At 42.5% G+C, this 25,436-nt stretch overlaps 1 protein-coding gene across 4 annotated transcripts in view; it reads left to right on the top strand.

Annotated features, from left to right (window-relative positions):
• Window positions 1-25,436, top strand: part of Fam160a1 (family with sequence similarity 160 member A1) — a 271,043-nt gene that overhangs the window by 182,770 nt on the left and 62,837 nt on the right. For all 4 annotated transcript variants that reach the window (XM_037206702.1, XM_037206701.1, XM_037206703.1 and 1 more), the window contains 3 exons: window positions 3,067-3,693; window positions 11,936-12,094; window positions 13,986-14,072. In XM_037206702.1, coding sequence (XP_037062597.1) covers window positions 3,067-3,693; window positions 11,936-12,094; window positions 13,986-14,072 — 873 coding nt within the window. The remainder of the gene's footprint in view (window positions 1-3,066; window positions 3,694-11,935; window positions 12,095-13,985; window positions 14,073-25,436) is intronic.

Here is a 25,436-nt window from a genome sequence, read left to right as displayed (position 1 = left end):
TAATATTTCACAACAATGCCCAGCTCAGTTCTTTTTTAAGGATGTCTTCTAATAGGACTGGGAATGTAGCTCAGTAGTGGAGTTTTTGAACTGGAATCAATAATATATATAATTACAGGTTAATTAGTGAGAAGAAACTGAGTTGTGGTTGTATGGATTGTTTGGCTGTATACTGCACAAGTACATTACATATACAATAAATATTTGCTTAAATATGTATAAATGTATATCCTCATTTATAAATTTATATTGCTTAGGCATTCTAGAGAATTGGATTTTCAGTAATTGACTTATCTCAGTATTTTCCTTTTTTTAGACATTAATACAAAAAGCTTTTTTACTTTCATTTTTTTTACTTATAGTTTGAGCTTACAGCAAAGAACTAACTGATCTTAAAATCTCATTTATCTTTGTCCCTTCCTCTACCTTCCCTCCTCTCTTGTTTCGATAGACAGGATCTCACTGTATACTTCCCGCTGGCCTTGAACTGTGACCCATGTTCCGAGTGTTGGGATTGCAGGCATGAACTGTGATCCATGTTCTGAGTGCTGGGATTGCAGGCATGAACTGTGACCCACTTTCCGAGTGCTGGGATTGCAGGCATGAACTGTGACCCACTTTCCGAGTGCTGGGATTGCAGGCATGAACTGTGACCCACTTTCCGAGTGCTGGGATTGCAGGCATGTGCTACTTTTCCCAGCCTCGTTTGCTTTTCTGAAAATTTTTTCTGATTTATTTTATGCATATGAGTGTGTAGTTGAATGCCTGTGTGTGTGCATCCTGTGTGTACCTGGTGTCTGCACAAGGCAGCAGAGGGTGCTTGACTCCCTGGAACGGGCGTTACAGAGGGCTGAGATGCCGTGTGAGTTTAGGGAAGTGAACCTGCAGTCAGTGCTCTTACCTGATGAGCCAGCTCTCCAGCCCCGTGTTTGCTTTTTAGTAAATTATTTTATATCACACACACACACACACACACACAACACACACACACACACACACACACACAATTTGTATGTGATAATACGATTCACTTACATTACAGTAGTTGCATTGTATGGTGATGTGTTTTAGTTTTAATTCTCTTATTCTTGACCATCTGGGTCATTAGTATTTTTATTTCTCATTATTGGAAAAGTGTGTTGGCACAAACATTTTAGGCATTTCCCCTCAAATCAGATTAGTAAAAGAGCAAGAACAATTTTATAACTGTTGTTACACATTGACGGATTATTTTTTTATTTTTAGAAAGACTGAGGTGATTTGGTGTGTCACTCCCTGTATATAAAGCAGTCTCAGTTTTAGACAGTCTGCACAGTCTGAGCAGAGTGGGAAATGTAATCACGTTTTACCTGGAGGCCTAGCTGTAAATATAGTTCTCACAGGTCGATTCAACACATGCACTTTGAAATCGTAGCACTGATAAAGCACACGCTAATTTGTCCTTCAGAATGCAGAACCTTCAAGGTAGGGCCACCGGAGAGTGTGTGGTGTTGAAGTCAAAGCCCCTTTAGGAGCAATGTGTTACTGTGTTCCTCTCTGTAGATGCTCTCCAAGCAAGCTCAGCTAGGCCTGCAGGAAATCCTGCGGCACCCGAGAAGGTGTAGGAGAGCAAGTGCTCTCAGGAGGGATGTGGCAAGAGGATGTCCAGTGGCTGCCTTGTGGCCACCAGTCCACGGGCCATATAATGTCAACTCAAAAGTGGGGTCACTTTTTCCTTTATGAAGCAGTATTATCAACTTTATGATGAAAATTGATAGAGATCACAGATAGTATGGAGATGCATTCATTCTGTCAGGATATATGTACCTGACCCACAAAGATTCCTTTCTCATGCTTTTGACAGGTGAGAAATGGAGACCTTTTCCTGACAAATAGTTTCCCTGATTGCTCATGCATGCTGACATGACACTGTGTATTTGCCAGCTTCCCCAACAACTTGAAAAAAATGTTATGTAAATACAGAACATGTAACAACACATCATAGAACTGGGCCAGGAGGGAACTGCCGAAGGCAAACATTGCTTTATATGCTGTTCAGAAAGGCAAACAGAAGCGGAGATAGAGTCGTTGATAAAATGTCAGGTGGTTTAAAAAACACCAGGTGGAGTGTTTTAAGGGGAGTGAATTGAATGGGATTATCATAGATATCCTGTGTCACTAAGGTAAATGGAAATTAAGATATAAAATGGTTTAAATTTCCAGGCACCCAAGTAGAAGTATTGGTGGCCAGAAGTGAGGTCAGAAACTTCAGATTCTGAAGGAAGGAAGGGAAATAGACCAAGGATGTGGTGTGACCTATACAACAGATAGTGAACAAAATGTATTTACCTTAGCCATGGGTTAGGTGGTGTCTAATTTTGTTTCATTAACTATTTTTATCACTATGTCCAAAGCTTTTATATCACTCCAAACATAAGAAATTTGCTTTGTAATTGATTATCTCAGAGAGGTATTTACTTATTTATTTTTGGCTTAAAGATCAAGATGCTCGGACTCCAGAGTTCGGTTCCTGTGTCTATGCCTTCTGTTAGAACTGACTCTACTTGCGCTAGGCCTACAGTTTCTCACTTTGCATTTATTGCTCCCATTGCTGTGCTGGTGTCGAGGCTGCCCCTCCGAGTGGAGAAGTGAGGCAGAGTGTTTATCAAGAGCATGGGAGGAGTTACGTTGCTCTGCTGGAGCCTTCAGAACAACTGCGTTTATGGGAGAACATGGGTAGCCAGGTTGCCTTTTACTTGTTTAATGCATTTGAAACTTAAAAGGCAATGTTGCATTATAGGTAGTTTAGAGGGAAAGCAACTTGTTTTCTCTTTGAATACCAAAGGAATTAATACTTTTGCATTTTTTTTTTGCTTTTCTTAACTTTTGCGTATTAACTATTGGCATATTTGATAATTATAGATATTTTATATCCAATGGCTCCTGTGTTTTTGTCCCAATTTGGTAAAAACAAACAAACAAATAAAAAAACAACAACAACAACAAAAAACCCAAAACGGTGATGGTGTGGTTGGGGAATTATGGTGAGCAGCAATGGATGACAGACAGGTGGTTGATATGTTGCAGGTTGTGAAGATCTTAGAGAAGCATGACCCCCTGAAGAACGCCCAGGCAAAATATGGGTCCATCCCCCCAGATGAGGCCAGCGCTGTGCAGAACTATGTGGAACACATGCTTTTTCTGCTAATCGAAGAACAGGCCAAGGATGCTGCCATGGGGCCAATTCTAGAATTTGTGGTCTGTGAGAATATCATGGAAAAGCTCTTCCTTTGGAGCCTGAGACGGGAATTCACTGATGAAACCAAAATTGAGCAGCTAAAGATGTATGAGATGTTGATCACCCAGTCGTCCCAGCCTCTGCTGCACCACAAGCCCATCCTCAAGCCCCTGATGATGCTGCTAAGCTCCTGTTCTGGGACAGCAACCCCAGCTGTGGAGGGGAAGCTAGTTGTCCTGCTCAACCAGCTCTGCTCCATCCTTGCCAAAGATCCATCCATTTTAGAACTCTTCTTCCACACCAGTGAGGACCAAGGGGCCGCCAACTTCCTCATCTTCTCCCTTCTGATACCCTTCATTCATCGAGAGGGCACAGTAGGCCAGCAAGCTCGGGATGCTTTGCTGTTTATCATGTCTCTCTCTGCTGAGAACAGCATGGTGGCCAATCACATCGTGGAGAATACCTACTTCTGTCCAGTAAGTCCCTTCGGCTGCTGCACTTTTCTCCCATCTCACCCCTTTCCTCTCGGGTGACAGTGGTAAATGCTCTTGGTCCATTTATTCCAAGTTGTACCTTCCATGGAAAGATGTTCAGAGGAACTTGCTTGGGGGCAGCAGAGGTGCCCAAGTTTCACTGCTAAAATGTGGCTGAGGAGTGGCAGCTCAAAATATACCTCTAGACTTGCAACCGTTTCTCAGTTCATTTTTATTGGGAACATTTTTTTTATTCTTTTCTAAGAGAATATGCATAGAGGTTGGTAAAACTTGCTCTTTAAAATTCATAGCCTTTCAGGTTGACTTTGCTCCACTGAATCAAGGTATGTGGTAAGACCCCTCACAGCTACTTCTACAAATTAATTTATTTCTCAGCAAGATAATGACTGTTAGTTTTAAGCCTAGAGCATTATTGAAACATGAATACATATTTGCCATAACAAAAAATTCTCTTGTATAGTTTCTTAATCCATGATGTGGAAACAAAGTGGTATATATTGGAGTAGCCAATGCCCCATCAGCAGTAGGAAAAAATGGGAGCAGTGTGGAACTTTCAGGGGTTCATAGGTCTCTGAGGGTGTTTGGTGTTATATTGTTTGGACAGTAGTTATCAACACTTTCTAAGCTCAGTGAACATTTCTATTGTCTATTCTTTTTATTAGTCTTTATACATCATGGAGCCTTGTATATGTGGAATAGTTTGGAGTCCTGGTGAGTTGTGTTGGAATAGGCAAGGCAAGTTGCTATGGGAAGATAAGAGTTTTTGCTATTGTTAGTAAACACTATATGGGTCAGTTTAGACCAGGAGAAACACACTCCCTCAGGGACATTTAGAAATATATGTGGTAGGTGGGTGTGTGCTTAGCATGGGGATATGATGTTTGTAAAGGAGGGGTTCACCTACGAAACCCGTAAAGTTGGTGTTCACAGACCATATGAGCAATACTGAGTGCTGGCAAGGGTGTGGAAATAGGAATTCATGTTAGTTACTGGTGGAGATGCAGATTGGTACAGCCACTTTGGAAGACAGTTTGATAGTTTCTTTTTCTTTTTGAAGTGGTTTATTTATTTATTCCTTTTTACGTGTATGGGTATTTTGCCTGCATGTATGTCTGTGCATGCATGCAATGCCTGGGGAAGTCACAGCAGGGCATTCTATTCTCTGGAACAGAAGTTAGAGGGGCTTGTGAATCACGCTTTGGTTCTAGGAATCGAACCCAGGTCCTCTGGAAGAACATTCAGTGTTCTTAACCACTGAGCTATCTATCCAGCCCTGACAGTTTCTTGTAAAACATGCTCTTATCATATGCTTTCCTTAGTATTATGCAAAGGATTTAAAACTTGTGTCCACACAAAAATCTGAACATGGATGTTTCTAGCTGCTTTATTCATATTTTTAGTTGTAGAAGCAACCAAGATATCATCTTTACTTGGTAAATAAAAACTGATCCACCTAGATATTGAAAATATTACTCATCTAAAAGAAATGAACTATCAAGTCATGAAAAGACCACAGGAACCTTAAACACATACTACCAAGTTGAAAGAAGACAATCTGAAAAGGATGTATGCTTTCCAATTTCACTAGATGACATGTTAGAAAGGAAAACTCTATGGTATCAGTAAAAAGAGAAGCATCTTCCAAAGTAGGCAGGCAAAACATGGGGGATGTTTAGGGAAGTGAAAATATTCTCTGTGATAGTCTTAATGTGGATACATGTCATTGTATATTTGTCCAAAGCCACAGAATGCACAGCAGAAGTAAATTCTTATTTGAACTGTGGACTTTGAGTAACTATAATGTGCCCAAGTGTTTCAAGATATGGAAAAGACAAGAACTGAGAATATAAGTTGATATATAACTTAGGAAAGCCATACAGCAGTGGCTACTAACATCACATATTTCGTTGTGTGGCCCTGAAGCTTTACCTATAAATATTGGCACAGGGATGTTCAGTTGAACAGTGATTTAAAGAAAATAAAAGCTGAAATACATGAAACAAAAGATAATTAGACCATGATAATGTATATTAGCATGTAGCTACACCTATATGTATGAAGACCAACAAATCTGAAAACATGTTGCTTAATGAAGAGGTAGCAAAGTTCCTACCATGTTAGCATTTACATAAAGCTTTCAAGTGGTGCCTACCATTTTTTTGGACACACATATAGTTTAAGTAAAAAACAAAACAAACAAACAAAACCACATCAAGAACAAGAGTAATAAGTGTCAACTTCAAGACTCCAGTCAGTCTCGAGGTTGAATAAGGAAGAGGGATGGCAATGGTAGTGGAGTAGGACTTGTTCTGTTTGTTGGTGCTGTGGGTTGACTGAACCCAGATCCTCCCTCATGCATGTACTCTATCACTCAGCCCCATGCCCCAGCTGGTGCTGTGTGTTGATTGAACCCAGATCCTCATGTATGCACTCTATCACTCAGCCCCATGCTCCAGCTGGTGCTTTGGCAGTTTTTTAAAAACATGCAGAATTTGTAAAGAAACAATTGCAAAATGATAAAAGTCTGATAAGTATTGCTGTTTGTTTTCAATTCTATTATTTTCTGATTATCTGTAATATTTCATAATTTAAAAATTCAAATGTATTGAGAGAAGAATGTGGTGTTGTTTTAATGTTTAAATTTCCATTAACTGTGTTTAAGCTGATTTCACTAATTGTTGCTTTTACAAAAATGCATTCTAAAACATTGTGCAGTTCATTAAAATTGGAGGGAAAACAACATTTCTAGCTGACCTTATTTGCTAAAATGGAAGACAAGTTTCTTGTGTTAGGTTGCCCCTCAGGATAGAGCCCATAATCTCATTTATACCCAGTTTTCTATAATTACATCTGACAAAATAATTAAAATAAAAAGACCCCTTTATGTTGCAGATAAAAGCATACTCTATTAACCAACCAGCTAAGGGCCACAATTGACAAAGAGCTTTCTCTAATTAGTATGATTGTCAATGTGTGTTAGCATCAGGCTGTTGGAAGAGTAATGACTCTCTTAGTAAATTGGATCTCTTTTGGAAACTTTGTCTTCAAAGTTGATAGAAAGAGCTGGCTGGTTCTGCTCTCTCATCTCTTGATTCTTAAGAAAAGAAGAATACAGATGCCCTGGAGAGCAATCTGGTCCCAACAAATGGTTGGGCACTAAATGATCACGCCTTTCTTTTTGTTTTTATAACCAAATGTTGATGGTTACACTTAGACCATTTGTCACATGTTGGCAAAGAGAGCACAGAGCCTACTATACATAAATCAAGCAATACAAATCAGAGCAGGTGACCTTTAGATACAGAGCCACAGGTAGGAAGTTATTTATCTCATATCCAGAATTTATGAGGCCTTTTATTTTGGCAACTTGTATCAAATGGTCTCCACCAGGTGTTTTGCTGCTAGCTTTCCACCAAAGCCATCTGCTAAAAATCTTCATTTGTGCTAAAATGAACCAAGTACCATGGGATGTTTACAGACTGACTCTAACTTGCTCAGTGATATGTGTGTACATGGCTTGTCCTTCTTCCATCGCCATATGCAAACCATTGCACTAATCTTGCATGGGTTATTTTCTTTAATCCTTACAGCAGCTCCTGTAAGTTTTGAGAGTTCAATAACCACCAGGTAATAGCAGAGTCTGGCTCAAAACCACATTTGTCTGATACTAAAACTGCTTGTTGTAGCATTACCACACCAGACTGTTAAGAAGTTATTGCTTTTCACTGTTGCTGTCCAGATGGCCCTCTGTGGGAATCCTTCCTTCCTTTTTCTTTCTTTTTTTCTCTTTCTTTCTTTCTTTCTTTCTTTCTTTCTTTCTTTCTTTCTTTCTTTCTTTCTTTCTTTCTTCTTCCTTCCTTCCTTCCTTCCTTCCTTCCTTCCTTCCTTCCTTCCTTCCTTCCTTCCTTCCTTCCTTCCTTCCTTCCTTCCTTCCTTCCTTCCTTCCTTCCTTCCTTCCTTCCTTCCTTTCTTTCTTTCTTGTGTGTGCGGGTTTGTGTTTCCATATATGGAAGTGTAGGTGTGTGTGTTTGTGTGTGTGTTTGTGTTTCCATATGTGGAGGTGTGTGTGTGTGTGTGTGTGTGTGTGTGTGTGTGTGTGTGTGTGTCACACCCCTGGGTTTGATGTTAGCTTTCTTCCTTGACCACTCTACCTTACCCACTGAGACAGAGTCTTTCAACTGAAGCTAGTTATTGCCATTTGGCTGATGCAGCTTTCCAGCTTGCTCCGGGGCTTCCTCGTCTCCACTTTCAGAGCACTGGAGTTCTAGTCAACACACCTCCGGCTTTTATGTGGGTGCTGGAGACCAGGACTTGGGTCCTCATGCTTGTGAAGCAAGAACTGCTGCGTCATCTCCTCAGCCCATGATAACTCCATTTAAGGATCATTTTGGGAGATGATAAGTGGAGAGTACTTGGCTAATATTTAATGTACTGAGAATAAACATCATGTTTTACAATTTTGTGGTCTGAATCAATAAAAGGCTAAAAGAATAGATGGGCATTTTATTTTTAATTAGCTGTTGAATGCAGATATGTGTGCATTTTTATAATTCAGTTTTCAAGTTACACAGTGAAATTTAAAAGTAAATCACTTTTGATGTTAGTTCTTGACCCTAACAAAAACTAAACAAAAACCCCAAACCACCTCCACATCTCCCGTTGCCTCTCTCTTCCTCTGGTCCTGCTCCCTTGGCACCTCTGTATCTCGAGGGTCTTATTTGTGATCGTTAACTTGGAGGCTGGCCTCTCCATCTCTCCTGGCCTGACTTGTTCCCCATGTAAGCACCATGCTTGCCTATGCATGGCCCAAGGCCCCTGTTCTAGAAGAGTGTGTAATCTACGTAAATGGCTCTGAACTCAGAGCCTTGGAAGGGGATACAGTTGTCAGTAGCTGTGATGACTCACACTCCTGTCTCGAAGAATGTGTGATGCTTTTTATTTTGCAGAATATTTTTCTCATATTTTTTGCCACTCTGAGGAAAGTAGCTGGGCTATTTCCTAACCCTGTCTTATGGTGGCAGGAACATGGTGGGGACACCCTGCCTTACCATCTGTCACTTCTGCATGGGGTGTGTCTTCCTGTCCGGGCAGGTTTCCTACTGTTCACATCCTAGCCGTGCCCTTTTGGAATGCTCACTTAAAAAGTGAATATTAGGTATGTGTTATTTTTAATTACTGTCACTGATGTATGTAATTTGAAAATTAATGTTGCTGTAATTATATTGATATACTGAATAGTTATTCCCAGCTTTTTAGTCAGACAAATTAAGCTTGTCTTTATGAATTCATCTTCAGAGCCTCAGAGTGGTTAAGAAAGTAGGAGAACACAGAATTAAAGTCTTTGTTCTGTGGTTAATTTAGCATGAGTTAGCAAATGTAATTGACTTTTAAAATGTAGCATCAAGACTGGACTTCTCTTCTAGGAGGACTTTGGGGCTCCATATGCTTTTGCCAGAGGTTTCTAATTTATAATAGACAACTCATTTGGGTCACATTCAAAACTAGTATTAAAGTGATTTGTATGAGTCTGTTGACAAGGAATTAAGTACTTTAAATAGAGGACATCTTCCTTGGGGACCACAGATGCCCTGATTTTTAAGGGGATGAAGGATCAATCTTGCTTACTGTTTTGTTTCCTATTCTTAGCACCGGACCTGAAATTAAGTAGTCAGGATTTTTTTTTTAAATCAGTGAGTTAATGTATGAGTGAATAAAGATTACTAGGCAATAGAACGAAGAACTGTATCTGTATTATCTCTAGTGTTGATATGGTCCATCTGTTTCTCTCACTGTCTTTTATAGTGTGGGCTCCTATACCATCTCAGCTCTTAGTTTCTCCTGTGGTTTCCTCTTCATCCTAAGTCCTCTCAGGCTTGTACTCTCTTATTGAATTCCTTGTGTTACTCTGGGAAGGTCACATTCGAGACTCCACACACCTGACTGTGTCCATCATCCACGTCTCCAGTGTAGACTGATGTGACCAAGTCAGATCAGGAGAGATGGAGAAGACAGCTAGGGAGCTAGTGTATGCCAGAGAGGTGACTGTCCCACCAAGGGGAAAGGAGAGGTAACAGTAGCTCTGTGGGCAATGTTCCCCGGGACTTTAGCATGTCTGGCTGTAAGGCTTCTCTGTCTTTGGTTCTCCGTGCCAGGCTCTGTGGATTCTTTCATCTTGTCATCTTTTCCTCATCCTCCTTGGTTTTATGCTCGAGTGTCACCGCCACATGGATGGCTCTAGATGGCCACCTCTAGCCCAGAGCACTCTCCCAGGCATCACACCCGCACAGCTGTCCATAGGGCTCTCCATCCAGGTGTGTCACAAGCTTTCTGTGCAGCGCCGCAGACCCCCCCCACACACACACACAGAGGCCGTGGCTCATATTTACCTTTGTTTGTGTGGTCAATCCTCCCTGGTCTGACGGCACTGGGCTTCCCAGTCCCGAGGAGACCGTCTCCTCTTTCTCTGTACAGCTCTCGGGACGGCTTTCCTCTGCTTGAAATATTCTCCCTTCCGCCGCTCGTTTTTTGTCTAGTTCCTGTTTACTCTTCAGCAGCCTAGACGGCACTTCCGAGACCAATTCCCGTTTTCACCCCCCCACCCGCAAGTCAGAGTGGAGAGCTTTTGTGTATCAGCCGCATCCTACATTTCCTATCGTGCGTTTTGAATGTTTCTAACACTATTATAATTCCTTGTTCGTCTCTCGATGGGCTGGGAGATCAGTGAGACATGCCGCTATTTCTTTTCGGGGCCTGACTCGGAATACGTTTTTGAATGTTTCCATCCATTTGAGTCGCTTCAGGATCTAGGCTAGAATGGTGTCTTTTGTAATTGACTTCTGTTTTGTTTTGTTTTCTTCTTTCGGTTTTTAAAACTGCGTATTTATTTGTTTGTATTGTATGTGTGTGGGCATGCACACGCCGTGGTGGGGTGGGGGTGTGGAAGTGAGAGAATAACTTACTTGCAGGAGTCAATTTTCCCCTTCCCCCGTGTGGGTCCCGGGAATAAAGTTCAGGTGGTCAGACATCGGGCACCCTTCCCTCTGAGCCATCTGGCCAGCCCTAGAGCTGACTTCTTGTGTACAGTCTGTGTCATTCTGTACATTTGCTAAGTCAGGATGGCCGGGACGCTTCCTAGCTAGCATTCCTTCCCAGTTGGGAAGCCCCTGGCCCTGTGAAAGTCACTGTTTCCCCAGTCTTCTATCCTGTAAGCGCTCAACATCAACTGATTCTTTTCTTAATGATCAAGTCGGAGAACTTGACAGCTTAAAGTTCTTAATCCCACTTGCCAGGCCCGAATACTGTCAGCATAGTTTTAAGAACTGGCTGCAAAGGAAAAAAGGAAATCCCAGTTTTGACTTAAAACCAGACGTCTTGGTTAGATTATCCCATCCATTTTGTGTGTGAGGTTCCACTTGATACTTCAGTGTAGACTCGCATTAGCTCTGTTTGAACTGTATCTCAATGACCTGTCCTTCTCCCCACTGAGTTCTTTATTCTTGTTATATTGTTTGTGATAGTTGAAGGAAACTATATGTGTGTATGTGTGTGTGTATGTGTATGAAAGTATACACACACACACACACACACACACACATATATATGTATATATATGTGTGTGTATATATATATATATATATATATATATATATATATGAAAGTATTTTCTAACACGCAAACTTGCTAGTACGTGTCAGTCCTGACCCTTAACACGCAAGCAGTCTTTCTCCTAAGTGTATGCACAGCCTCTGGTCCTGGACCACCTCTATCCAAGGCTGCCTCCCATAGACTAGAGGATGTGCACTGACGTATTTCTCTGTTGGCTCTCTCCAAGTTGTGCTGTCCTGGGTTTCTTATGAGTCTGTCCCTTCTCTGAACTTCTTGGGTATGAGGCTCATATTTCATTCATCTTTGTGTTTTGCCTTCTCACTTGCTTGACTCCTAGCCCATCATGGTGCCTGACATAGAAGATGAGTCACCCCCACCAACCTCTTGACTAGTAGCTAAGTAGCTCTGGTTTTGCCTTGCTGTCTGCTGGGGTAGCCTTCCTATTCGATCCATAGAATAGGGATAACCCGTCCTAGCTAGTTGCTACCTTCTTATATTGCTAATCTCTCGCTACTCAGAGTTCTGTCTTTGGATCAGTTACATTGGCATCCTTGTGAGCTGTTAGGTATAGACCATGCACTTCAGACAAGACTACTTTGTCTTTTCTTTCTGAATGCAGGTACTTGCAACTGGACTCAGTGGCCTCTACTCGTCGCTGCCCACGAAGCTGGAAGAAAAGGGTGAGGAGTGGCACTGCCTTCTGAAAGACGACTGGCTGCTGCTGCCTCCCCTCGTGCAGTTCATGAACTCGCTGGAGTTCTGTAACGCAGTCATCCAGGTAGGCACCGCAGCAGCGGAAGCCATCAGGGGCTGGGGTCCGGTCAGAGCTCAAGCTTTCCTCGGGCAGTTCATGAACTCGCTGGAGTTCTGTAACACAGTCATCCAGGTAGGCACCGCAGCAGCGGAAGCCATCAGGGGCTGGGGTCCGGTCAGAGCTCAAGCTGTGCCGGGGATTAGCGTGCGTAAGCACCACTCTCAAAATTCACCCTTCATCAGTTTTGAGAAGTATGTGTGGAATCATGAGGCTTTGCTCGAATCCCATTGGATATCCTGAAAGGAGTGAAAATGTTTGGTAGGCTTCTGAAAGTTTCAATTGAGAACAAATGAAAAGATTTTATTTTCTCTATAAAAAGTGTTATTCTGTTTTGATTATCCACTTACCCATCAAAAATAAGTTCACTGGCTGGCTCATTAAATAGATATTTTTAGGCTGCTTAAGTACTCCAAATTATAACCCTTTTACTTCAAGGTCTTCTTGGGAGCTTACAAAGGAAAACACTTTATTTTGCTTAATGGTGCACACACTACATAAAGAATATTGTTATCCCAATTGAATTCGGAAGAAGTTAACAATCTTCTTAGCTACACAAATTAAATTTGCTTTGAAATTGGCTCGCTTTAGGGGAAAAAACAGCCACTGAACTCTTGTGTATTTGGCTTTTTGATTAGATTTTTACCGTCAGATTTCTTGTTACTGTTTTCAATAAAAATCCAATTTTATATATGTTTAAGGGTATACTAAGTTTTCATCAAAATTTCTTCTAGGTAGCATAAATATTACCTTAATATTGGATTTATTAAGAAATCAGGTTTGTTTTATGGTGATTTTTTTAGGGTGAGAAATGTTAGTTATAATCTGTTTATCTACCAAATAAAGAGACAGCTTCTGGAGGAAAATGAAAGTAAATTACTTTAGTTCCTATCTCATTTTTATTGCCAAGTCAAGGGAAGTTTTATTTGTATTTAAGATAAATGGATTACATTTTAAATTATTTTCCCTTTAATATTATAGTCTATCAACATTTTCTTGCAGAAATGTATGGAAATAAAAATGATGGAACTACTATTAGCTCTTCTTCGGATGTACACAGAGAGATTGTCAGTAATTTAAACAGCTAGCCTTACTTCCCTAGAAATTGCTTTTTACTTTATTGTTTGACTGAATCTTAATCTCTCTCTCTCTCTCTAAAGCTGACGGGCATGGTGAAGAACGGGGAAATTATGTATTTGTTTGAAAATTAAAGGCAACTATTAGTTAAAAACACTTAAATAATGATATTGGGTTAGGGACTGAAGGATTACTTATAAAAAAATATTAGTAAAGGTTTGTCCATGTTACCATGTATTTTGAAAATCAAATTTGGGAAGTTCAGTACCACCAGCAATGTTTTCTGCGTTTGAACAGCTGTCCACTTTTTATGAGAATGTTTTACAGATCCTTTCCTCCCTAATATAAATATCAGAAAATATATCTTCAAAGTTCTCTGTTAGCAAAATAAGCGTATTTAATTTTCAATTTCTATAGTTACACTCTTAAAAAGGTAGCACAAATGGATATGGAGCCCAGAGGGAGTTAAGGGCCAAAAATTATACTTTATAATTTATTCATTTTAACTTATAAATATTTATGCATAGTCAGTCTATTCATTGTCTTTTTCAAATCAGCTTTAAAATTAACATTTTTTCTATATTTGGAAGTATAACTTTAACTGTTTATACTGTGATAGATATTTGGGAAAAAATCATGTCATTGTGTGGTCTGAAGTATTATTTAACAACTGAAAACATGCCCCAAATTCGGGGTTCCATTTTGAGTGTAAGATGTGCACAGAATGGCTTGGTCTTAAGATACCGTGGAGACTGAACCCTGTGTTCCTCTTCTGTCTCAGGTGGCCCACCCTTTGATTCGCTCTCAGCTGGTCAGCTACATTTACAATGGATTCTTGGTACCAGTATTGGCTCCTGCCCTCCATAAGGTCAGTGATGGGTGAAGGCCACCTTCTGTCTGCTAATAGAACAGCTGAGGGAAACTGAGGGAAGCAGGCATGGTGTAATGACTCCGCAGTGGATATAACCTTATTTTTCTTCTTGATCCATCCAAGGTTCTTAGTAGTATCGAATGTGGGTCTTAAAAATAGCCCTGGTGTAAGTTGGATGGGGTCCTCTTGATGTTGTGGAATGTCAAGTAAGACGGTCTGTAGAAGAGGTGATGCATAGTCTTTGACTCTGGGGTCTGCTTCAGTTCATGGGTGGGGCTGCTGTGAACGTTCTGTTAAACTGACCTCTGAGGCCTCGTCCTCCATTGAGAGTCATGGGCTGCTGTGGCCATGGAGAGGGCGGAGGTGGCCCAGGGGCCAGAGCTTTACCTTCTCCTTAACAGAATGTGATTTTCTATTGTAACAATTATAAAGTGAAGCCACTTTAAGGTTCCCATCAAAGGTTGGCTATCTCTTTAGCACCGCTCTGAATTCCTTATGACTCTCATTTTACATTTAATAAATCAACTGATAACTTTTCCATTGAGAGTTGTTATGAGACACACATAGAATTCTGATTTTAAGGAGTCTTCTTCCCTGGTTGGGAGAGGAGCAAGAATTAATTTACAATGTGACTTGAGTGAAATGCCCGTCTTTCTGCATATTTAAATTACATTTTATGTGTTCTTATTTTGTGAAGTGGGAAAACCCAGGTTCTAGGAATGCTGTGGGTTACGGTGTGTGCCGATGGCATGTCTGGTCCATTAGCAGCTGGTCTCACTGGAGCTGTTTCTCTCTCGTTGTTCAATGCCCTTTGAGTTTAGTGGACACAGTTGTGTGAAACAAACTGTACTTGGTCTGATGCGGGATTCCCTCGGGTTACTTTAGTGTGTTATAGACTCAAAGAGACCGAGTCTGTGGAATTAGAGCTGTCTTGGGAAAGGTAAGGCATGCCGTTGGAGAACACGTGCCTTCTGTGTTTCTATACTGTCCTTCTGGTGGCCAGTGTTCTGCTGTTCTGGGGTAGGGGGAGTGTCTGGCTTTGGCGGTTTCTAAATCTGTGTGGAGAAGAGCTCTTTTTTAGTGGTATACAGTGGTACTACCGCACGTCTTGGCCATAATTATAACTCCCTCACATAGTCTTGGCCATAATTATAACTCCCTCACATAGTCTTTCTTCCTCTTTCACTCCCAAGTTTACCTCACTGACCTACCAACACTAGATAATGCTGTTGATAACTATTGTACTAGTGATAACTATTATTATTATTTCCCACACTACGTGTTATTATAATTAATATATTTTAATGTTATAAACTTTGATGGAAATTCTCTTTGTGTATTAATGGGGTATCAAGTGATGTTTTGATACATGTATATATTAAGATAATGTTGAAGTTAAGTTAAACATATTTATCTTCCCAAACATGTATCGTTTCTTTGTGCTGACAACCCACTTGTAACTTTTCAGTAGTATAGCACATCACTGTTATCTGGAGACACTCTATGGTGTACTAGCACCTGAGAGCATCTTGCTATGATCTCACTATAGCTTAGAACAGTGAGCTGTTGTAACTGAGGATGAGCTCTGACTCACAGAGCTGTTGTGGAGACCTTTCCACCTCACTTCCTCACAGCACTTAGGAACGAGTGAGGAATGGGCATGAGGTGTGTATGTTCAACATCTCAATCCGCAGAGGCGAGCACACTTTCTGAGGGTAGGGGTCCCGTATGTTCTGTCCTCTGGGATATGTCACTGCTGAGTGTGGACATCTCCTTAGACTGGAGAAGTATTGAAAACCAAACCAAACCAAACAGCACACAAATAGAATGTTTACTTTAGTACTGGCAATTGTTGGCTTCCCAGACAGTGCTCTATAAGAGAATGATTTTAGACAGCACTGTGTATACATTACCTGACTTCATTTTTAGAGTTATGTCCATAATTTAAAATTGGAGATTTTTAAAACTGTGAAGTTAATACATGTTTATTTTTAAAAAGTTAATATAGAATGCAGGAGATGAAAAGTGAATGTTACTGTATGAGATCTGAATTTGCAACTCCCCAATTAAGATGCTTTAAATTTTATCCATTATTGACAGTTCTTCTCAGGGTATTTCCATTTAGTGTCCAGGGAGACCAAAAACTGATTGTTCTCTTATTTATTTTTTCTTCCTATTCTTCATGGTGTGTGTGTTGGGGGGGGGGTGGAGGGGCTGGGGACGGTTGTTCATGTTTTTACCATTTAGAATTGAAAAGATTAGTAAGGCAGGGGCAACCTCTCCTCCACCTCTGGCTCTCTCAGCAACAGTGATAGGAGTGTGTCCTTGAGCAACAGCCCAGGGACAGACATGCAGGGAAGGTCGGAGCTTGAGTGTATCTTGAGAAGCTCGCAGTGGGAGCAGTCGTATCCTAGTTCTTACATCTCCTCCTTGGGTGCCGAAAAGGTTGCTTCACGTCTGGGCTCAGGTCTGCTGTAGAATTCCCAGTGTGCTTTGCAAACTTCAGGTCTGCTGCCCTGACAAAAGGGCCTTAGTTAGTCTTCCAAATAAAATTCCTTTGTGCACTCTCTCACCTAAATCATGCATAACTTTTTAGTTACCTGTCACCAGTGTAGGCAGCTTATAAAGGTGAACTTGTTCTCTCTGCCTCATAAATCATACAAATAAATTCATACTTGAAATTCCCTCCACATACAGTCAGTATATCTCCACAGCATTTCTTAAGCAGAGATTAAGTGTTGGAAAGCCCTGTGAAAGGACTGGGAAGATGGCTGTCCGTGAAGTGCCTTCCACACAAGCTTGAGGAGCTGAGTTGGATTTAAGGATTAAAAAGCCAGGCATGGTGTCTTGTACCTTGTGTCCCTGTCCTGGGGGACAAGGTGGGGCTGGGGCAGGTGGAGACGGGTGGATCCTGGAATTTCTTTAGCCAGCTGTCCTATCTGAATTGATGAACTTCAGATTTAGTGACAAGGTCTGCCCCAAGAAGTAAAGGTAGAGAATGAGGAAAGACGTTTGACACTGTCCTCTGGCTTATACACATGAATGTGCGCACCTCTACCTACCCTAACAAGTGCATAAAACATGTGCATACCACATACCATACCCATGCGTGCATACGACCCTGTGAGTAGGAAAGATGGGGAGGGGCATCAGGCTGAATGAAGGCCGCCTCCGAGGTTCCTCCCCACTGCTGTGTATGTGCCTGGGACTCCACACTCCAAAGCTGTTCTCGGCGTGCTTCCTTCATCCAACACTGAGACATGGCCATTCCTCTGGATTGGTGCAAAGGCTCACACGGTTCTCCTTAAAGGGCTGCATGGCTTTCTTCTGCAGTTGTGTCCAAGCTGAACACAGAAAGCTTTGGGGCCAGGAGTAGAGTTTGCTGAACATGTGTGAGGCCTTGGGTTTAATCTCTAGCATGAGAGAAAAAAAAAAAAAAAAAAAAAAGGTAACTCAGGAAGCTCTGAACACAGAACATTTTTATCAGTTCATTTGGTATACCACCTAACCTTGCTAAGTGCATTTGTTATCTGGTCCTACCTGAATCATCTCAAGGTTGTTGATTTTAATCCATTTGTGTTAATATTTATATGTGCTTTGGGGAAAATATTAATAGACCTGATTCATTTTGCTAACCTAGACCTTCTGAGGATTTTATATAAAACATGACAGATAAATGCATCATTCTTTTAAAATTTTTGGATTACCAAATACATATGGCCTCCAGAGTTTGAAATAAGAGATGGGAAGCCGACTTTGGACATTTTGGGAAAGGACATTTTTTTAAATTTAATTTATCTATTTATCTTACATCCTGACCTCGGTTTCTCTTCCCTCCTCTTCTCCTACTCCCTCCCCCTACCTTCATCCACTCCTCCTCTCTTTCTGTTCAGAAAGGGGCATGCCTCCCATGGGTATCAACAAAATATGGCATATCAAGTAGCAGTAAGACTAAGTACTTCCCCTTTTATTAAGGTTGGGCAAGGCAATTCAGTACAAGGAATAAGTTCCCAAGAGCCAGCCTTGGGAGTGTTAGGGACAGCCCCTGCTCCCATTGTTAGGAGTCTCACAAATAGATCAAACTAAACTGTCACATAGATGTAGAGGTCTTAGATCAGTCCCATGAAGGCTCTCTGGTTGTTGGTTCAGACTCTGTGAGTTCCTATGAGCCAGGTTAGTTGTTTCTTTGGATTTTCTTGTGATATCCTTAACCTTCTTGGATCCTACAATCCTCCCTCCCTCTCTTCAGTAGGATTCCCTGGGTTTGGCCTAGTGTTTGGCTGTGGGTATCTGCGTCTGTTTCCATCAGTTCTTAGATGAAGGCTTTCTGATGACAATTGGGGGACCCACCAATCAGATTACAGGAGATGGTCAATTCAGGCTACATATTTACTATTGTTAGGAGTCTTAGTTGGGGTCATCCTTGTAGATTAATGGAGTTTCCCTTGCATCAGTCAGGTTTCTACCTGACCCCAAAATACCCCCCTTTCCAGGCATTTCTTCCAGTACTCTCTCCCTCCACCCACCTCCAACCTGATCCCTCAGGTTCCTGTGCCCACCCACCCCCCAGTCCACCCAGGAGATCTCTTCTATTTCCCCTTCCCAGGGAGAACCATTCATCCCACCTTGGGCCCTCCTTGTTACTTAGCCTCTCTGGGTCTGCTGATGGTAGCACGGTTAGCCTTTACTTTACAGCCAATATCTACATATGAATGAATACATACCATGTTTGTCTTTCTGGGTTTGGGTTACCTCATTTAGGATAATTTTTTTCTAGTTCTATCCATTTGCCTTCAAATTTCTTGATGACATTGTTTTTAACTACTGAGTAATATTCCATTATGTAAACATACAACATTTTCTTTATCCATTCTTTGGTTGAGGGGCATCTAGGTTGTTTCCAGGTTCTGGCTATTACAAATAATGCTGCTATGAACATAGTTGAGCAAGTGTCCTTGTGGCATGATTGAACATCCTTTGGGTATATGCCCAAGAGTGGCATTGATGGATTGAGGTAGATTAAGTCCCAATTTTCTGAGAAACCACCATATTGATTTTCAAAGTAGCTGTACAAATTTGCACTCCAACGCTCAATGGAGGAGTGTTCCCCTTGCTCCATATCCTCTCCAGCATAAGCTGTCATTTGTGTTTTTGATCTTAGCCATTCTGATAGGTATAAGATGGAATGTCAGAGTCATTTTGATTTGCTAAGGATGTTGAACATTTCTTAAAGTGTTTGTCTGTTTGAGCATGTACCTCATTTTTATTTGGATTATTATTTTTTTTGATATCTAGTTTCTTGAGTTCTTTATGTATTTTGGAGATCAGCCCTCTGTTGGATGTGGGGTTGGTGGAGATCTTTTCTCATTCTGTAGGCTGCTGTTTTGTCCTATTGGCAGTGTCCTTTGCCTTACAGAAGCTTCTCAGTTTCAGGATGTCCCATTTATCAGTTGTCTATCTTAGTGTCTGTGCTACTGGTGCTCCATTTAGGAAGTTCTTTCCTATACATTCAAGGCTGTTCCCCACTTTCTCTTCTGTCAGGTTCCATGTAACTGGATTTATGTTGAGGTCTTTGATTCACTTGGACTTGAGTTTTGTGCAGGGTGATAGATATGTATCTATTATCATTCTTTTACATGCCGATATCCATTCATGCCAGCAACATTTGTTGAAGATGCTTCCTTTTTTCCATTGTGTAATTTTGTCTTTTTTTTGTCAAAAATTAAGTGTCCATAGTTGTGGATTTATATCTGGATCTTCAATTTGATTCCATGGATCAATGTGCCTGTTTTTATGCCAATACCATGCTGTTTTTCATTACTATAGCTTGTAGTAGAGCTTGAGATCAGGGATGGTGATACCTCAGGCAGTGCTTTTATTGTAGAGGATTGTTTTAGCTATCTTGGGGTTTTTTTTTTCATATGAAGTTGAATATTGTTTTTTTCAAGGCTTATAAAGAATTGTGTTGGGATTTTGATGGGGATTGCATTGAATCTGTAGATTGCTTTTGGTAAGATGGCCATTACTATGTTAATCCTACTGATCCATGAGCATGGGAAATGGGAATGGGTAAACTTTTACAGATAGATCGAAATAATGCTTTTGCAAAAGTCATATTAAAGAAAATGGTATTCATAGATGTGGTAAGTAATGCAATTCAGCTGTTGATATGTATGTAGGCATTCCAAGCTGGTTGGTTATTTTTTACTTCAGATTAAAGGGGTACCTTGTCCACAGTGAGAGCTGTTTCTCTTGCATCTATTTGGTTAATTTGTCCAAGCTAATATTTCAAAGCTGAACGCTCATTGGTTGGTTGTATTAGCCTGCATCCTCAGAGAAGCGGGGGCCAAGGAAGGGTTAAACAAACAGGGATTTTATTTCAGAGAGCAAGGCAGGAAGGTACTTGGGGATCAGGTTGACAAAACCCTCACCACTGGAACTTGCATCACCTGTCACAGTGTCTGAGGGAGAGACATGTCGCTTTTTATCTGGTAGTGACACATGCCATTCTATTCATATTTCATCCTCTGAAGGTAAGCAAGTCCCCGGGTCACAGCCTCCCTCGGAGAGATGCACGATTCTACTGTTTTATCAGAAGAAATGTTTAGGATGTGAATATTTGCCCTAATGACTGTCACTCACGTTGTGTCAGGGTCCCAGAAGGAACAGGTGGGCCTCGGATTATGCTGTGAGAGGAGGTGAGGAAGTCGAGTCGTTTTGAGAGAGTGACATTTCAATGCTTTAGAGCCGCATTAGAAGCCCTCCTTAGAGTCAGTGCCATAAGCCAGCCTTGGCGGTTGGTGTGATTCACCACCTGGGTGGTGACTAAGAGGGTGCACAGTGAGGTAGGTGGTCTGGCTCTCAGGCCTGGGCCTCAGCTGAGATCATTTCTGTGTCCGGGGTCTGAGCATTCGGGCCTGCCTGGACACTTCTCTCCCTTTGCCTCCTCCCTTCTACACAGGGATAGCCTGGGCTGCTCCCAGCGTGGCCGTCTTGGGTATTGGGTTCCTGTGCTAGTCGAGGTCTCAGGGTCCAGAGAATGGCGGTTCTGAAGGCTTCAAGAGTTATGGTGGACAGGCTTTGCTGACTCCCCTGGGAGGCCTTACCCTTGGGAGGAGGGGATGGGGGTGGGTTAGTGCAGTGGGGGGGGGGGAAGGGGTAGAATGGAGGGGAGTGGGAGGAGGGATGAGAGGGGATCTGGATCTGTGGTTGGTATGTAAAAGGAATAAACATTTTTTGAACAACAACAAAAAGAGTTACAGCAGAAGTAGCCAGTGTCCTAAGGTAGGACCTGGAGCCCGGAGCAGTGTCCCTTCTGCTGTATTTCATTGTTCGCGGCATCCCAGAGCCACCGCCACCTTTTAGCAGGAGAAGCTGTCTGTTGATTTCAGAGTGTAAGGAACCTGTGTCAAGTTTCCTGGGACTACCACACTGAGGTCTGAGTGTGTGTGGGAAGAGTCAGTGTGTGTAGCAAGTGCCTCCTGATGGGAGCTGTGAACTTCAGCCAGAAGCAGATGGGGTTTGAAGGTAAATTCGGCTCCTTGTAAGCCTCCAGGACTCATAGCTCCCGGTGTTAGCATCGGGGCGCATTCATCAGCAGGGGCAGCTGGCACCTGTCAGGTGTGTTTGGACTCCAGTAATGTCAGCTTAAACTTTTCTAGAAAGGCATTAGAACCTCGTTTGTTTGTTTGTTTGTTTTATAGCTTCTACTCACCAATTCTCCTCTGGAACCTACATCATAGTCAAAACTTACTGTGACAGCTAGAGATGCTAACAGCATACTGGGTGTGAATATGCATGCAGTAAAGCAGTGTGCAAAACACAAGTCACCGTCACCAAATGTGATGTGTGACCACATAGTCTAGGCAGAGGGACAGTGTGCAGTGGGGCAGCACTGGGTTAGGGGTCAGAAGACCTGCCCTCTAGTCCTGGCTCTTCTGTCCCGTTTACTGGGGGGTGGCCCTGTGCCCAGCCTTCAACCTCTCTGAGTCTGTCTCTGCTGCTGCTGTACGGTGAGGAGAGCAGTTTCTCTCCCTGCCCTTGGAAGGTATGAAGATAGCATCTGCACATTTGGAGAAGCATGCAGATAAGCCGTCTGGTTGTTCTGGGAGAAACCCTGCCGTCTCCTCCTCCGCCGCAGCAGGATGATGCTGTTTGTTCAGAGGCCATTTAGAGAGTATGCGCGGGTGCTCCGCACTCTGTCCGTGCTCACAGGAAACGAAGCGGGCCGTGAAACCCTCTCATCTCGATGGAGTTTGTAATCGGGGGCCTCGGAGGCTGACATCTTAACCACAGTCTTAGAGCAGGAAGGGACAGAATAAGTGCTGTGACAGAGAAAGAGGCAGAGCCAGGCGTAGGCAGACGCAGGTACATGGTTGGGTAAAGAAGTTCTCATGCAGAGCCTTGCTAGGTGAGCAGGGGGAAAGGTCGCTTGGGGACAGAGCACCAGGAGCCAGCGTGTGGAGGAGCCTGTGTGGTCGGCAAAGGTGTCAGGGGCCCGGGGGCTGAGAAAGATGCTCCTTTGGTTCTGACTCCAGCGGCGTTTGTGTCCACTGTAATCGGGGCAGAGGGAGTCAGGTGTACTGGGCGTAGGCAAGGCCTGGCAGTGACAAGGCAATGTCTCATGGCCCGCTGTTCTGAGAGGTGTGGAGGAGAACAGAAGACAACAGAATTCTAGGCATGGAGGCACTAACCTGTCATCCCTGTATTGAGGAGGCTGAGGCTGGAGGGTTACCCATGAGTTCAAGAACATTCTGAGCGATGTAGTGAGCCTCAGCTCAGCCTAGGCTTCAAGTTAGTCCCGGTCCTCTCTGCCCCCACCCCTGCCTCACCTCCAAGGCTTCCCACGCCGGGCTGAGTTACCCACAGGAACTCTCCTTGTTCTTTATGTCTGTGTGCTACACCGACTTGTTCCTCTTGAATGCTGGCATGTCCCCGGAACTGGGATGGGCAGAAGTCTGGTGGGCCTGAGCTTCAGCCACTGGTTTGGTTTGATTCCCCTTAAATGTAGACTATAAAAGCCCAATGCATTAGCAGACCTTTCTTTGTTCCCAGTCCAGCTCGGCTTATCTGCATACTTTTTTGTTACTAATATAACCTTTCCCAGTTGCCCTAGAAGGCTTGATTATTCTCTAAACTTTTCTCTTACACTCCCCAAGTGTAGACCAATCTTTTTTTTTTTTTTTTTTTTTTTTTTTTTCTTTTGAATTCTTTAATCTGTTTAGTTCTTCTCCCAATAGTTTCACTTCAGGTCTTCATCTCTATACATCCTGACCAGGGTTGGCTTTCACTGGTGTGGCTCAATGCTGCGACTTCTCTCACACACTGATGGTTTCTAAGTCCACCGCCCTTCTTCTCCTGTCCCCTGAAGAAGCTCTGCTTCCCTCAGTGTCTGTCTCCTTAGTGTGCTGATCCCTCCCCAGGCCTGCCTGCACTCAAGCTTTCCTTGGCTGGGACGTCCTCTCGGGCCACGTCAGCCTAAGTCCCACGCCTCCTACTGTCCGTAACTTTGGAGGCTCTAGGCTTCTTGCTTTTCTAGAGGTTTGGAACTCCCGGGGCTGAACACACATCTCTCTAATGTTGGGCGCATTTTGTGTTGGACCCTGCCTGTCCTCTGACCTAGGAGGTCTTGGATTCATGGTTCCCAGGCTGTGTGCCCAGGAGCCCCAGAGTTCTTCAGGACCCTTACACAGACACCAGGGTATTTTGAATTTGTGAGGGAAGTACAGCGACACCGTTGGATACGGGATGAAACACTGGCTCAGATGATTTGCAGTTTCAGCATTAAAGCCACATTCATTCCTTTCATGTGATTGGATGAGAAATCGGGTGTTGCTATCCTTAAAAGCAAGTGGCTCATAGCCGTCAGTGTGGAACAGGAAAGGAGTCTGCAGGTTCTAAGTGATTGTCCAGGTCGAGGGTGTCCAGTAGATTGTTAGACACAGACTAAATGTTATGTTATTTCAACTTAAATACTTAGTGATCAGCATGGATGGGTGAGTGTTCTTTTGGCTTGGGGTGTGTCCTAAAAAAGAGTTGTGGTATATGTGGATCTTTAGGGATGAAAATTTTGCAACCTCTGCTCTATTTTTTTTTATTCATTTGACTCTAGAGCAAGGTGTGGCAAACTGGAATTCAAGGGCCTACTTTGGCCTGTGGCCTTTTTTGTATATCCCCAAATTTAAAATAGTGTTTGCATTTATCAGTAGAGGACTAGATAAAGTATGGTAAGTGGATAATGCTATTCAGCCATTTATAAAGAGAGGTTCTGACATACTATAACATCAATGAACATTGACGGACAAATGCATGATCTCACCCACACAAGATACTTACTGTCACATTCACAGACACAGAAAGCAGAAAGGGGCTTCTCACAAGTGAAAGAAATGGGAAAACAGGGAATCATTGTTTCCTAGATACAGGTTTTCAGTTTTGTGAGATGAAAAATTCTGGAGATTGGTTGTACAACAATATGAACATGACTGAGCAGCATGCTTAAAATTGATGAAGATGATGTGGTTTATGTTCTGTGTATTGTACTACAATTTTAAAAGATGGAATAGTGTTTTGCATTTTCCAAGTTTTTTTTAAATGTTAAAATATATAGGTTAGACTGTGACCCCTCCAAACCCTAAAATCTTCCTGGTGCTAGGGGTATAACTTAGTGGTACATTCCTTACCTGGGATGTACAAGACCTTGGGTTCTACCCCAAGTAGTAGTAGTAGTAGTAGTAGTAGTAGTAGTAGTAGTAGTAGTAGTAGTAACAGCATAAAATAATTGTAACTCTGGATCTTTATAGAAAAGTGTGCCAACCCCTGCCTTAGGGGCTGTGTGGTGTCCTGTACATTTTGGGTGAGCAGCAAGTGTTTGGAGGTGACAGTAGTATAGAGAAGTCCCCATGTAGTAGGAGGAGGCATTGAGAAAGGGTTAGCAGTGCTTTTTCTCTGAACGCAGTGGTCAGGACCAGAAGCAGGAGACCCAAATAGCCTGACTGGCTGGCAGCCGCCTGGAATCTCTGCCCAGGGGTGCTGTTGGCTTCCTGTATTCGCAGGAGAACAGTGGGTAGGCAGTGGGCCATAGGGAGTGTGCATGGGAGACAACTGTCTGAGCAACACCCTGGCACACTTGCAGGATGTCCAGAAGGAAATGAGGGAAGATGTTGGAACTGTCTCTGTTAGATGGAGGGACTGTCTCTGCAGACCTTAAGGGTTGGGTGCTAAGGCAGGAAGTGATGGGAGGGGAGTTAGTCACACAAGTCCTTTTCTGCATACAGCTCACAGGCATCAACCATGGAAACCCTCACCTCAAAGCCTGTACCTTTGGTTTTGACAAAGATCAGCCAGTTATATTTCACTTCT

This window comes from Peromyscus leucopus, chromosome 6, assembly GCF_004664715.2.
Source record: "Peromyscus leucopus breed LL Stock chromosome 6, UCI_PerLeu_2.1, whole genome shotgun sequence".
Taxonomy (NCBI): Eukaryota; Metazoa; Chordata; class Mammalia; order Rodentia; family Cricetidae; genus Peromyscus; species Peromyscus leucopus.
The sequence above is the reverse complement of the archived record's forward strand: the minus strand, read 5'-3'. Positions and strand labels throughout refer to the sequence as shown.